The 14,930-nt window shown below is 31.3% G+C and overlaps 2 protein-coding genes and 1 long non-coding RNA gene across 4 annotated transcripts; 1 reads left to right on the top strand and 2 right to left on the bottom strand.

Moving 5' to 3' along the window:
- Positions 1–1,901: 1,901 nt before the first annotated feature.
- LOC111441911 (myb-related protein 305-like) lies at positions 1,902–5,175 on the bottom strand. Its single transcript, XM_023079103.1, has 3 exons — positions 4,978–5,175; positions 4,764–4,893; positions 1,902–2,454 (listed from the first exon to the last, which is right to left on the bottom strand). The coding sequence occupies exons 1-3, from the start codon at positions 5,114–5,116 to the stop codon at positions 2,112–2,114; spliced, it is 612 nt and encodes a 203-aa protein (XP_022934871.1). The 5' UTR covers positions 5,117–5,175; the 3' UTR covers positions 1,902–2,111.
- LOC111441917 lies at positions 2,871–4,964 on the top strand. The gene is made up of 2 exons (XR_002710252.1): positions 2,871–3,332; positions 4,802–4,964. It is a non-coding gene; the product is annotated as an uncharacterized LOC111441917 (long non-coding RNA).
- Positions 5,176–9,815: 4,640 nt separating the features above from the next.
- Positions 9,816–14,274, bottom strand: LOC111441913 (ADP-ribosylation factor 1-like). 2 transcript variants are annotated; one of them, XM_023079106.1, is made up of 7 exons: positions 14,161–14,274; positions 13,524–13,699; positions 12,715–12,785; positions 11,647–11,766; positions 10,690–10,808; positions 10,299–10,380; positions 9,816–10,101 (listed from the first exon to the last, which is right to left on the bottom strand). In XM_023079106.1, exons 2-7 carry the CDS (start codon positions 13,669–13,671, stop codon positions 10,096–10,098), a joined length of 546 nt encoding a protein of 181 aa, XP_022934874.1. In that variant the 5' UTR covers positions 13,672–13,699; positions 14,161–14,274; the 3' UTR covers positions 9,816–10,095. The 2 variants fall into 2 exon arrangements, with proteins under 2 accessions (XP_022934874.1, XP_022934873.1); XM_023079105.1 differs by having other exon boundaries at positions 14,048–14,247.
- Between the last annotated feature and the right edge of the window lie 656 nt (positions 14,275–14,930).

Here is a 14,930-nt window from a genome sequence, read left to right as displayed (position 1 = left end):
TAGAACGGGGAATGAAACATTGTTTAGAAGGGTGTGGAAACCTTTCCCTGTCAGACTTGTTTTAAAAACTTTGAGAAGAAACCTAAATAGAACCCTATCGATTAGTATTATAAGTATGTTTAAGAAAAATTAATAATTTAAAATGTATTTATCATATTTCCTTAATAAATAAATAAAGTATTCATTAATATTTTTATTATTAATTTTTCTAAAGCTACTTATAGAAATGCGTATTTTTCCGAGCCTAACTCTAAACGAACTAAATGCGATGAAAAAGTTTCAAAGGTTCAAATTCCGAGGGAAAGAAGTTAGAAAACGATCATGTCGATAATTATAGTGTGATAGTCATGTTAAATTTTTCCGAATATATATTACAAACTTTTCTATACTCCTTACCTAAACATTTTAACCTAAAAAAAAATTGGTACGTTTCAACTTTATCTTTTTATAATTAAAACTTTATAATAACGACGAAACGATAGCTCCAATCGCAAAAACCCGATTAAATGAAAACAAAACGCAACAAAATTAACAATTCATCGTGCAAAATCTCAGCACTACCGACCTTATTTTCGTAAAACAGAAATGGTGAACGACCAAACTACAACTATTATGACACCGATGGGTGAGCGTTTTATTAAAGGAAGATATTGAATGAAAGAAGGATGAGCGTGTTTACGATCGTACTCGACATGTGATAACATGTTAAAAGGAGTGGATATGAATGTGGGGAATGACATGTGAAAGACTTATAATTTGCTTAAGTGAGCAATGCAAGAGTTAGGTTCACGTCGGTCTCTGAAGGCTGCATGGCCATGCACGAGAATGGGTTATGTATTTATGCAAAAGATGAAGAGGAAAAAGGCTTCATTTGCTTGACAATAATTATGTGTATGGCTACGTGTCAATTTCTTGTGGCTTTAGTTTGGTTAACAATTATAAGCTTCATTTAATGGAAAAGAAAAAAAGAAAAGCAATTGTTTTCAAAGTTATTTTAATAATTATTTGGTAATAAATTAATTAGTATATTTTCGTTAAGGTCGTCTCGGTCGTTGAGAGAGAGCGAGATATCTCGATAACTATTCGATCTTGTTGAGTGGTGTTAAGTGTTACGGTTATGCCTATCGCCAAGGCGTGTTGCTTGTAGTCACATGTCGGACGTCCCAGTCGTGCTTGTCCAGGACATGTTGTCCATGGCGCCTTTCCGTTCCAAACCCCTTTTACTTGCTTTCATGCTAGATAGACTTTTACTATTGTTATTGTATCAATACGCAGGTGTATGACCTGTTACCAAAATCATGTCTACACCCGCCAGAACTAAAATGTCTCAAGAGTATGTGACTAATTATCAACTCCTCTAGAGTTATATGCTATCAAAGTTATTATTGTTGCTGCTAATTTTTAGCCTATAATATTACTTTCTTTAAAATTATTTTCAACCTATTTTCTCGCTCACGTTTTTTAAAACATTTCTCTCAAAAGTGACTCGAGCCTCAAGCACATGCCAATATTGCCCACGAAATTCGAATTTCACACAGTTGACTTATTTGCTAAGTTAGAACAAGTGTCGTACAATCATTGTCCCGTTGCTGCAAGAGTGCAATTGTGACATTAAACATCCCTAATACTACTGAAAGAGAGGCCATGATGACATCATCGGGCAAGTTTATAGTCCTATTTATAATAAAATTTAATTTTATATCTAATTGGCAATTAATTTTCAGAAGTTTTGAACATATTAGAGATCTATTAGATACATTAGACACAAATCTGAAAGTTTAAGCAAGCTTCAGGAATCGTTTAGACATAAACTTAAAAGTCGAGGAATTAAAATTATAATTTAACCTAAAAACGATAAAATAATTAAATAAACATTAATATAAACCATGAAATATACATCAAGGATAAAATAATACTTATATATATATATATATATAAAGAGAGTATGCAAATTTTTAAACACAAAGCCATATATATATGCCTTAGTCTAATTATATATGTGGAAAAATACACATGTTTTTTTCCAAACTATATATAGAAAACCCTAATGATATTGAATCAAAATAAATAAATATTTTAAATTCAAATATCATCAAATTATTTAATTTGATCTATTCAGCATTGAGAAGCTGCATAGACCAGAGATCCTCCATGCTCCAATAATTGTCGTTGACATTATCAGTTGGCGGCAAAGGCATTGAGAAGGCATCCATGTTTTGGGAGTATGTCGGAGGAGAATAGGTTTCCATTGGATCCATTGTGTATGAAACTTGGCAGCTACTTGAACTTGCAGCTTGTTCATTCATTATCTCATGAGATAATCCAATATTTGTGGTGTTTTGTAGAGTGGGGAACCCATGGGCTTGCTTTATGTGCTTTTGGATTCTCGTCCTCCAGTAATTCTTTATTTCGTTATCGGTCCTCCCGGGAAGATGTTTTGCTATTTTCGACCACCTGCGTATATTCAAAGAGAACGTCGTCATAAGCGAGTGCATATCTAAACCCCTGATTAATTTTGAGAGGACTCTAAACCCTAATTAAACTCGAGAGAACTCTAAACCCTGATTAACCTCTAGAAGACTCTAAACCTTGATTAAACTCGAGAGAACTCTAAACCCTGATTAATTAGCCTCGAGGACTCTAAACCCTAATTGATTAACCTCGAGAGGACTATAAACCTTGATTGATTAACCTTGAGAGGACTCTAAACCCTGATTGATTAACCTCGAGAGGACTCTAAACCCTGATTGATTAACTTCGAGAAGACTCTAAACCCTGATTAATCTCGAGAGAACTCTAAACCCTGATTAGTTAACCTCAAGAGGACTCTAGACCCTGATTAAACTCGACAGGACTCTAGACCCTGATTAATTAACCTCGAGAGGACTCTAGACCCTGATTAATTAACTTCGAGAGGACTCTAAACCCTGATTAATCTCGAGATTTGATAGATTTGACCTAAAAAACTCGAATATGATAAAAGGATGGAACTAATCAGGAAAATGACAACATAGGACAACAAGAATAATCACAAACAACCAAGAGACAAGAATAGATGGAAATCAAAATATGTTTAAAATTAAATATTTAGACCACATGTTTGAATTGAGATGAAACGAAATGCATTTTGAGCCATGAAAATTTAAGGTAGTTATTTAATTTAAATTTATATTTATTTTCGTGTGCTTAATTTTTGTGGGTTAAATTTGATTGGTCATGTTCTATGGCTGAAAACTAAGCTCCTCCACATACAACTTCTTGTATTTAAAGGATTCTTAACATCCCAATATTTTGAAAGGATTTGTAGCTTACAACACAATGCTGCATCACAGGTAGAGTTCTTCATAAATCAATAACCAAATTTTTCAATTTTCTTTTTAAAAAATATTTTTTTCTCGAGTAAATAATACTTCTAATCTCTAACATTTCGATCTTTCTGTATTATTTTGTCATTCGCGTGTATAAAATATTTTCTTACATTTTTTTTTTCTCTATTATTATTTTAGCCATATAAAAGGTAGAGCCAAAATATATATATATATATATATATATATATATATATATATATATATATATATATATATATATATATATATATATATATATATTTTATTTATTTATTTTGTAAAAAGGGATTTATTTGGGTGATATAAAGACAAAGAAAATGGGGGCGGTTAAAATTATTATGTCTTTTAATTTAAATTTGTTTTTGCTGATGAAAAAAAGGAATATCCATGTGGGTTAAGTGCTGTGGGTTTAGCTAAAAAAGGAAAGGTTTTATTACAAAATGTCTTCTCTTTTCTCTCTCCTTCATATTTTTGCTTTTCTTATATTCCCACCAGCTGTAATTATATATTTTTTTTTCTTCAAATATTTTTATATAATTTAATTTAATTTAATTTAATTTCCTTCTTTTTCAAAATATTTCTCTATTATTTTATTTTACTATTTTCATGCATGTGTATATTATATATGCATATTATTCATATTATTCAACCGTAAACCCACAAATTATATTTTTTTTTAAATTAAATTTTAACATTAATATGCTTGCTTTTATTTTTAAATGAGTAAGATTTAAAAACTAAAAGCTTACTCATTTTTTATTAAAAAAAAAGAAACTAGTTATATGTATATATATATATATATATATATTAACGATAACACGGGAAAAATTAAGGAAAATAATAAATATAATAGAAGAAAATAAAATATTTTTTTGACAAAAATATGAAATGAGTGTGTAAATTTATACCATGAAAAATAAAATTTTATTTTATAAAAGAGAAGAAAAAAAAAATTAAATCAAAATTATTATAAATCCCATGCAAAATCGTCTCTCTTTTTTCTGTTTGAATTTTCTGATGATGGAAAATTTAAATAAAAAATAAAATTCAATCAAAACGTGCAGAATATATATATATATATATATATATATATATATATATATATCTCGAGGAAAATAAGAATTTTGGTGGCCATCAATCTAAGCGTGTTGTAAAATCTTTTTCGTGGCCATGAAAGCCTCAAAGAATTCTTCATGCCAAACCCTTCTCTTCCTCCTACGAAACCTTTAAAAGGAGGTTCCAAAATCTTCATCCAATCCCGGCCACGGGTCGAGGATCGGAGGAAAGAAAACGTTGTCTTGTTTCGATATCTCAACATGGTAACGTTTCTTTTCTTTACGTCGGGTCGAGTTAATATATATGTGTGTGTGTTGAATTTTAATATCGTCGTCTGGTGAGATATTAAAAAAAACTTACTTGTTTCCCCATTTTGCATGCAATTCCATGATGAGAAGTTGTTCTTCGGGGGTTATATTGCCTCGTCGGACGTCAGGACGGAGGTAGTTCAACCACCGAAGTCGACAGCTCTTTCCAGTACGTTTCAGACCTAAAACAACGTTGCGTTTCGATAAAGCGTTTCGATAAGAGAAAATTAAGGTTTCTCGAGAGAGAGAAAAAGTAGGATTATTACCCGCAGATTTAGCGAGAGAGTTCCAAACACCTTCGCCATGATTGGCTATGTAGTTGATGAGAGTCAAATCCTCTTCCATAGTCCATGGCCCCTTTCGAACCTCCACATCTTGGACTGAGTTGCATGCCTGCGTATCCATTCTTCTTCTTCTTCTTCTATCTCCTCAATTAGAGAGAGAAATATGGACGAGAGAGAAAGAATGAGATGAAGAGCTAAGAATATAATGGAGATCGCTAGGGTTTTATAGACAATCCATATAACATTATGGATATTATTAACATTTTTAAGTTTATATTATCTAATATTTTCATTTCTCTCTTATATTTATAATAATGATGTCATATAACTTAATTATTTTTAATACCATAAACTTTTTTATTAACTCACATTTTTAAATAAAAAAAACATTTTTAAAAAGTATATTTAATATGCCCTAAACTTTTGATTTTATGATTAATGGGTGCTCAAATATTTTAATTTTTAAAAAATTAATAGATTTATTAAACCTTTGTTGTGTCCAATAAATCCTGTATTTATTGAATTTTAATATAAATCCTGGCTCAGCCGTAATTGACATATTCTAATATTTATTTTATTTCAATTTTAATCTTAAAACTATGAACTATTTCTTTTATTTCTGCATGGAAAAAAAGAAATTGAAGCTTTAATGGGTACGTGTAGGTTGTTTTTTAAAAATTATTTATTTTATTAATATAGATATTTTTACTGATTTTTTTTTTTTTGGTAAAGATTTGCACGTGAGTAAAAAAAATCACGCGTGTGGGAAAGGGAGAAATTAGGGTTTAAAAATGCACGTGCGTTGATATTCGTGGGAAATAGGCGTAGGAATTTTAATAATAAATGAATTCTTGTACGCATTTTCCTTTCTCTTTATTACATTATTTTAATTTTAAAGGGAAAAAACAAATAAATTTCATAACTCAAAATAACGTGGCTTTCGGCTATTTATCTTATTTTTATCATATTATTGAGCATGAAAATTTTAAAAATATTAATTTATTTAGATTAAAATATTTATATTTTTACTATATTAAATTTTGAATTTTTTTAAAATTTATAATAGGTATGAATAACAATAATACAATTATTTATATTTATTTTGAGATAAGTAAGTATTTTTATTAATTTATATTGAAATATTAATAATTTAAAATAAAGAATATAATTTTTATTCTCATTAATTTGAATTTAAAAAAGAAAAGGGCAGAATGCAGGCTTTACTCTAAATATAGAATAATTTAGGGTAAAAGTGAGATTTAATAATTCAATTTAGATAAGATTAGAATTGACACTTCTTTTGGAAAAGCCTTTTAAGATGTTGATGTGTTGGAAATATCATGATATTGACAGCACAGTAAATTTTTTTCACTCTATATATATATATTTTTTATTTTTTATTTTTATTTTTTGAATTAATACGCGATGCTCGGGATCCATCATTTATAGCTACGTTTTTTTTATTTGTTTTACGGTGAAGTTGTGAGAGTTACAAAAAGAAATCTCAAACTCTCGTGTGTTTATGTCTTATGAGATCTCACATCAGTTGGAGAGAAAAATGAATCATTTCTCATGTCTCATAAACGTATGAAAATCTTTTCTTAGTAGACATGTTTTAAAACAGTAAGGTTGATGACGATATGTAACAAGCCAAAATGGACAATATCTACTAGCAGTAGGCTTGAGTTGTTAATTTTTATCTCCGCCTTTTACCTATTTTGTATAATTTTTTTTATTTAAACTATTATGAGTAAAATTTTAGTTTTTAACTGTTCAAATTTGTTTTATACTATTAATTTGACCATTTTTTAATGCATGATTCACTCGGTAATTATTGAATTGAAAATGTTTTCACCATAAATGAAATTGTACAATAATTATTTACCCTCTCTTGAATAAGTACTCCAATAAAAATCACATCTTTTTAGTAAACAGAATTTTACTAAAAACAGTAAAAATAATTGGACAAAAACATTTCAAACTTTGAATTCTCCATTTTAGACAACAAGACAATAAAAGAGAAAAAGAAAATTCCTTTCTTTATTTCTAATGAGTTTTCAAGAAATTTTAACACGAGACTGTTTACTGTACAATGATGTCTAGTACTAATTGTGAGTGAAATTGACAACACAATAACTAAGGGGAAGAGCGGGGAGAACGGGGAGAACTCGAAAGTAAAAAGCGCATTAGGGTTTCTTTCGTTTTCAATCGTACATCAAATTATTTTCAAGATTCACAAATAACGTGCCACTCTTTATCTCTGCAACAGTATGTTATTGTCGAGTAAACTGAAAATGAGTTAAGTAAAAACGACATGACCCATTTGAAAGACCTCGTACAAATAACGATATAATTGAAGATCGTTCTTAGTGCTAAGTCATGTAAAGCTATATTTGCATCTCCTCGAGTAAATCATCGGGTCAAATATGGAGAAAAGAAAATATTTGGAAAGGAAAGAAAATGAAATGGAGAAAAATAGAATTAGGTTTGATGGGGTAAGTGAGATCCACACATTTTGGGGTGAGAGGAAATGAAAGGAAATGAAATGAAAAGTCCAAATGCAAGAAGATGAAAGGCATGATGTTGGGTTTAGTCTAAAATACTAAAGAATCTAAATTAAAAGACAATTTCCTAACTTATTTAAATCCAAACAACTATTAGCCACTCATTTATCAAAAGATTAATTTTAAATGCTTTTTTTTTTAATAAATAATTATATTACATAATTTTTGATTACTTGAAGGATACCTACGTGGAAAGAGTACTTTTATAGAAGCTAAAAAAAACACTTTTTTAAACACTAAAAAGTATTTATTTTTCAAATTTGATGATTAAAAAATATATATATATTAGGTCAATTCAAATTGAGTTTTGAAAACGTAAACTAAACTAGCGTTTCAAAAGTACACAAACCAAAGTGTAGAGTCGGAGAACAGTGATTTTCTATTTAAAACTTTTTAGAAATTTTATCCATCACATGGGTTTACCATAAAGAATTGATTAGAAGGCAACAACTTAAAAGAGTGTAATCCTTCCTTGAAATAGTAACAAAATTGTAATGTTGTTCCAAGTAATGAAAGTTGGAAGGGAAGCCCAATGCTTTGAGGGCTAAGCTAATTGAAGATTAGTGGCCACCAATTTTGTTCTCCCTTTTTCCTTTTTCCTTTTTTAATTTTTTTTTAAAATTAATTTAAAATAATTTATGGGTTTTATTGGTAGAAAAAGAAAAAGAAAAAAAGGGGGAAAAAATCCCAACCACATAAATCATGTGGTTAACAAGTGATTAAGGCATCTTCAAATATGAACAAAATTTAGTAGACAATCCCATATTATGTGTTAAGCATGCTCTTGTTTTACCCTTTTTGGGGCTTATAATTAATTGCTTTACAAGTTTTAAGAGAACAAGTAGTTGTGATTACAACACCATTCACATGGCTCCCAAATTCCTACCCTTCTAACAAAACATTCCTAATCCATTACCTTTTTGCCATCACACTACCATATTTATACCACCCTACGTTCCATTCTAAGGAACGAATGGGTTTTTTTAAAACGCTTACGACAGCGTGGCATCTGGTTATTGGTTGTCTAGCGCAAAAAATAATTTCTCTTTTGACTACTCTAACCTCTTCATTCGTTCTCTCGATCAACATGGTTTACCATCTGAACATTGTGAAGTTCTTTTTAAGAAGAAACAGAGTATATAGATTGAGAGAGTCATGCTAAGGAGAGACGAGTTATCTAAGTCATGCTAAAGGGTTACAAAAAAGACTCAATTAACCGAAACAGGTACAAGATCATAATCAAAAGACTATGAAAAATAATAAAGGATGAATACAAAGAGTTTGATAGAACTCAAAGCTCAACGAAGGTTTAAAACAAAATATTATTTTCTATGATGGTTAAATTATAAATTTTATAGTTTGGAGAAAGTTCAAATTTAATTCCTAAATAGATCCAAGGTTAAAACTAAATCTATGTGGTATGAAAAAACACTCATGAATACTTCCTACCGAGTAAGAGCTTATAAAAAAAAATCTAGACTATTTATGAGGATTTATGGAATCATAAAGATAAAATTCTAACTTCTAAACTTAGTACTAAATTCAATGGTTTTGATTGGCACGTCAACTCAGATATGTATTCTCAATCAAAAGACTCGAATCTTCAACCCCAACTTGTTGAACTTACCAAAAAAAAAAAAAAGAGAGAGAGAGATCTGTTTGGTCTGAACGAAAATGTCTAAACTTGCCAACCTATTGTCTTCAAGCAACATTTTTTTCAGTTTCAATCACTTCTCAAGAGGAAGTCATCACCCATCTTCCATTGCATGAGCATTACTAATGCATATTTCTTAAGATAAAAGCAAACACAAAATTAAAACCATCCTATAACTAAAAGAGAACACGAAATCTGACAGCAAAACCCACAAAAAGTAATCACTACAGTATTTTAATTGCTTGAAATAAAGTAAAGGAGTAAGACTAAAGGAATAGCTGTCATGTTATATAACCTCTGGGTAATGCTTTCATGGTAAGAACATCCCTTACCAAATTTCTCCTTAACTAATCCTTCATATACTTCAAAGACTACCCTTATGCGTCTCTATGCCAAATCAAAGGCTTTTCCTTAGGTTAGGTGCATAGATATTGTTTGAAGTACAAGGCTTAAAAACAGATCTCCACCAGTTCATGGAGTCTTTCCCTCTACCACATGGGTTATTGAGTGATCTAAACGTTTCAGGTTCACAAGAGGGGATGGGAATCCTTTCTATATGAAGGGGAATTTGATCTTTCCAGACAACCAAATAATGTTTCATGTGGCACAACAAACATTGTTCATAATCAAATTGAACGGATAAAAATAGGAGTTGATATTAACTGGAAAACAGTACAATAATGGACTTCTAGGAGCTAAGAAGCTAAGGAGCTAAGGAGTCTATCCGCTTAAATCAGCCATTAACAACTTAAGAGTACATTTTAAGGTATAGCCAAATGTTTCCCAACTAAGATAATCACTGAAATCAAATGAAACTATCCGTCCCAGAATAACAAAAACTCTGAACAAATGCCTGAACAACCATCAAAATCATTTACCGCTTCAAGCCTGAAGAGTACAGGGGTTTCACAAGTTAAAAGAAGGAAAACAAACCAAATATACATGCACACCCCAGAAATCCTTTGTGTTTGTTACGTTTGATTAGAATGAAAAGAAAAATAGGTGAAGGAAGTATAAGCTAATGCAAAGAAACTCAGAACCCGCAAAAAAAAAATACTTTTGGATTTAATTCAAGAAGTGGTTACCTTGCTAGCAATGTTGTTGGAAAGCCAGTCGAGACCTTCGTACAGGCCCTCTCCCGATGTCGCACATGTGCTCTGAATGTACCTGGAACATAACACAGTGTAGAATGAGTACACTAATCGCAGCGCAAGCAACTCTGATCAAACAAAAAGACATATCTCAACTTTCTTCAGTATCTGGAAAGAGTTGGAGCAACATTTTTACCATTTCTTTCCAACTTCAGGATAATAAATAGTTGTGTAATTGACTAGGGAAAATGTATCAATAAACTTCAATTTAGACCATCATTCAAAAACGCTTTCGCTTAATGTTACAGGTGTTAACAAAAGAAATGCTGTTCACCAGATCTGATCAATGAAGATGTGCCACAGGAGAGTAAAGCAAGTAATTTACCAGTGGCGTTGACGAAGAGAGTGAAGACCAAGCTTGTCTGTTATTTCTGCAGCATTCATGGCATTAGGAAGATCTTGCTTGTTAGCGAATACAAGCAAAACAGCATCTCTAAGCTCATCCTGCAACCATTAGAATGTATAATACTTCCATCAGGCTATACTCATAAATGGCTGAAAATGCTAATGATACTAGAAAACGGAATGATGTTAATTTTAACGTCTAATTTTAGGCAACATATACATTAATCTTTACATTGTAGTTCATAATTAATGGTAACTCTGCACTGCCTTTCATTGTAGACATATTAAGCTTCATATACTGGCCCACCGTCTCTCCTGTCTATTCATTGCTTCTGCTTACACAGACTTATCCTGGCTCTCTTAGATTGTATCTCAATGCATATATAAAAAAAAAATTCCCACTCCAAGATCATTGAGCCTCCAAAATATCGGTGCCAGCCAGTCTTTCCTTTCTCACCCTAACTTAGCAACAGAGTATCCACTGGTTGCAAGTGAAACCTCCGCTACCCTTGGCCAGTCCAGTGCTGCTACTCCAACCACTAATCCCACTGCCGCAGTAGCTGCAGAAATCACTGCCACGACAAGTCCAACCCCAACCTTGCCCCGCCGCACTCTCAAACTGTGTTGAATTTTGATACATTTATGATACCCATGCACAAAACTATTTTGTTTGGAAGCTTGAAACTATATTGAAGATCTTATCAAGAAACTATATTAAACATATTCATATGAGCTAAGCCTGCTACGCTATTCACTACCCCGTGAGGGAAAGTTACAAAAACTATAAACTAGAACCAATGTACTGACGAAAAAGGATATAGTAAGAACAAAGTGCAAACAGCAAAAGAATATCAAAGTTCGAGTGAATCATAAATAGAAATTAGATAATGCAATAATAACATGTAGAGTGGAAAGATATAAACAGGTATTAACGTGCCTCATTCAACATCCTGTGCAACTCATCTCTTGCCTCAACAGCTCGGTCCCTATCATTGCTATCCACAACAAAAATAAGGCCTTGTGTATTCTGGAAATAGTGCCTCCAAAGTGGACGGATCTTTCAAAAAAAAAAAAGAAAAAAAGAAATCACAGTCAAAATTTAAGAATCACAACAATTCTGGAAAACTTTTTTTTTTTCTCACGAACATAAAAGGCCTAAACAGACGCCTGATTACTTAAAGCTCGCATTCATTTATCTTGATGCATAAGTCTTTATATCCTGCAACGTCTAATATATAGAATCAGAACATTAATCATACTGTGTATCCATTTAGTAGAGGGAGGAAAACATATTTTACCGTCACTTTTTACAAGACTCATGTAATAAAAGGATAAAAAGTTGAAAAAAAAATGAAGTTTGCACTCTCTGTTGATTGATCAAATTAAAAAATGCCTCATTATTTAACTCAACAGAGAGTGCAAACCCTAGGATGTTTACATGAATGCCAATCCTCCTCTTCTGTTCATAAGAATGAGATATACAAGAATAAAATAAATTACAAATAATATTGTGGCGGAATCTCTTCTCAAAATTCAACCAAGAAATATTTTCTGCATCTAAATTTAATAACTAAAACGTATAAGCCCTTTAAATTTTGAAATTTGAGTCACTTGACCGTTTTTTTTAACTGATAATTTTTTTTCAAAAAAAATCTGATTTATGCTAAGCACAAACATAGATACAGAGACAAAGGCACAACATAGGCATGGTGACACATTATTTTCTAAGATTCTAAGACAGAGACATGGCAAGGCGTCCATTATTATAATGTGTTTTAAAAATATAAATTATTTTTATGAATTTCAACGATTCTAATGCTAAAATTTTGTTTTAGTTTATGATACTCACGAACTCCAGATTACCCAAAAAATAAAAAATAAAAAAAACAAGAAACTTTCGACGTAGCAATTAAATGAACCATGTGCATATTTCAACATAAATTAACTAATTTCCTTTAAGCCTCAAACGTAGAAGGGAAGGGGGAAGACAGAGTGGTAATCATACCTTGTCCTGACCACCAACATCCCAAACGGTAAAGCTGATGTTCTTGTACTCTACAGTCTCCACATTAAATCCTGAAGAAAAGAGTCACTTAACGTGTGTATATTGATGAAATTTATGAAATGGTTTGATGAGAATCCTTATGCAACAATTGCAACGCTTTGAAGAAAATCGTCGCTTAAACTACGAAGAGAGGAGAGGGAACTGATTAAATGTTAAATGTGGAATTGAACAGAAGTTCTTTTCAACTGGCTTTATAGGTAAAGACGATGCGGATCAAGGTTATCGCCTTGCGTTATTGGTTGGATACACAAGACACATTCTCGAAGTACAGCTCAATCTTGGAAATACCTAAGCTTTCAAGAAAAATGGAAAAGGAGATGAATGTTTGGGGATAAAGAAAATTCCAAACAAGTTGTTCATCTTTAGAGATCATGGAGGAGATTAGCAGCAAAAGAAAGAATAATATCATAGCTCCCCTGAGGACGGATCGAAAAGGTCAGAAGGACTTCCAAGCTCGGATTAAAATATTACTCCGCTGGCAATCAACAAAAGGATGAAGCAGTGGTGGGGTTACCTCAGAAAAAATAACAAACATCAATAGCTCCTAGAAAAATAACAAACATCAATAACAAACATCAAGAATGGACTCTATTCTTCAAATGAATTTGTTAAACATTGATGCAATCCGTTTTATCTAATTTTTCCACTTAAAACCTCTCTCGATTTAAAATTTTCAACAACAATATCAAGGACTCAGAGAGAAATTCAAAAAGGTTGCAACTAAATCTGCACTTTATGAATAGACTCACCGATAGTGGGGATGGTGGTAACAATTTCTCCGAGCTTTAACTTGTATAAGATCGTGGTTTTACCAGCAGCATCAAGACCCACCATCAAAATGCGCATCTCTTTCTTAGAAAAGAGGCTGCTGAAGAGCTTCGTGAAGGTCAGCCCCATTTCTGCTTCCCTCTATGGGCAACAATCACTGAACTCGCGAGCAATAGCATTCAAAATTAGAAAATAGAACATTAAAAGTTAATTTTCAACTTGTCTTGACATGGATTTAACAGATCTTCCAAGACAAACTCCTAACACGATTATCATAAATCATAAATAGAAGATTGCGACCTAAAAGAACACGCAAATAGCAGAACCACAAATAATCATCATAAAAATTCATTTTCCCTTAACACTTTGTCCTCTCTGATGATATTCAAATCAGCAATGAGAAGATCCAAACCGATCGAGGGTAATTTCCATTGTAGCAGATATGAAAATCAATATATATATATATTCAAACAACTAGGAAGATTAAAAAGATTTCGCGATGTACCAGAAAACGAATAATATGAATCCGTGTGTTAAAGATCAGTTGAGATCTGGAAGAGAAGTCCAGCAGAATGGAATTTGAGAGTTGAAGAAAAATGGAGGCGAAGTAGAGTTTACCTCTCGATTTGGGGCCTTCAGGAGACAGATCGGAAGGGAAAGGGGTCACGAGATCGTACGTAAATCTTTTTTTTTTTTTTTTAATATATATATTTTTGCTGAATGAACAAAAACACTCGACTACAACTAAACCTATCTTCTAAGCCAACTTTGTTCATCCAGCCGTACGACTGAACGTTGAATTATGAGATTGTGACAAGTGGCATATCCTAATTGTGCAACGGGAATGAACTTAATGGTACCAAAAACTAAATTTTTTTTTCAAATTAATTTTTGAAAAAATCTTTAACATCAATTTGAAATTAACCAAAAAAAGATTTACAACTCCTGACAAAACAATGTTTAACCCGAATCAAATTGAATTTTTCAAAAAATCCAACCTAACTAAATTCTAGAAGGATCATATGAGCACTCTAATTAGAAAGAGAATATTTGAACTACCAATTTTGTAAATCTATAAATTTTTATACTTTCAATTTTATAATAATTTTGTCAATATAGTATGTAATTATTTAATTGGTATGATTTCAAATTTATAACAATTTAATCCTAGTTGTTTAATAATTCATCAAAATTAAATGCCAAATTTTAGTACTTAACCATTTAGATTTTATAGCCTTTAAACATAAGGGTCAATAATTATATTAATCTACCTATGTAAGATTGAATCTTATTAATAATTTTCACGAAAAAATGTTAATAATTTTAATGTATAAATGTTATATGAACTACATCAATACAAAGTGAAGTTTAAACCAAAATTGTTACTC

The sequence above is a fragment of the Cucurbita moschata genome, unplaced genomic scaffold, assembly GCF_002738365.1.
Source record: "Cucurbita moschata cultivar Rifu unplaced genomic scaffold, Cmos_1.0 Cmo_Scf00004, whole genome shotgun sequence".
NCBI lineage: Eukaryota > Viridiplantae > Streptophyta > Magnoliopsida > Cucurbitales > Cucurbitaceae > Cucurbita > Cucurbita moschata.
The sequence above is the reverse complement of the archived record's forward strand: the minus strand, read 5'-3'. Positions and strand labels throughout refer to the sequence as shown.

What these genes read in the sequence shown, in the direction of transcription:
- LOC111441911 (XM_023079103.1), bottom strand. Translation starts at nt 5,116, where the DNA reads ATGGATACGCAGGCATGCAACTCAGTCCAAGATGTGGAGGTTCGAAAG. An exon ending in CTCTCTCGCTAAATCTGCGG is followed by an intron (nt 4,894 to 4,977) that starts GTAATAATCCTA and finishes ACGTTGTTTTAG; the next exon opens with GTCTGAAACGTACTGGAAAG. An exon ending in CATGCAAAATGGGGAAACAA is followed by an intron (nt 2,455 to 4,763) that starts GTAAGTTTTTTT and finishes GAATATACGCAG; the next exon opens with GTGGTCGAAAATAGCAAAAC.
- LOC111441913 (XM_023079106.1), bottom strand. Translation starts at nt 13,671, where the DNA reads ATGGGGCTGACCTTCACGAAGCTCTTCAGCAGCCTCTTTTCTAAGAAA. An exon ending in TGCACAGGATGTTGAATGAG is followed by an intron (nt 10,809 to 11,646) that starts GCACGTTAATAC and finishes TAATGGTTGCAG; the next exon opens with GATGAGCTTAGAGATGCTGT. An exon ending in TCTCTTCGTCAACGCCACTG is followed by an intron (nt 10,381 to 10,689) that starts GTAAATTACTTG and finishes GTTATGTTCCAG; the next exon opens with GTACATTCAGAGCACATGTG.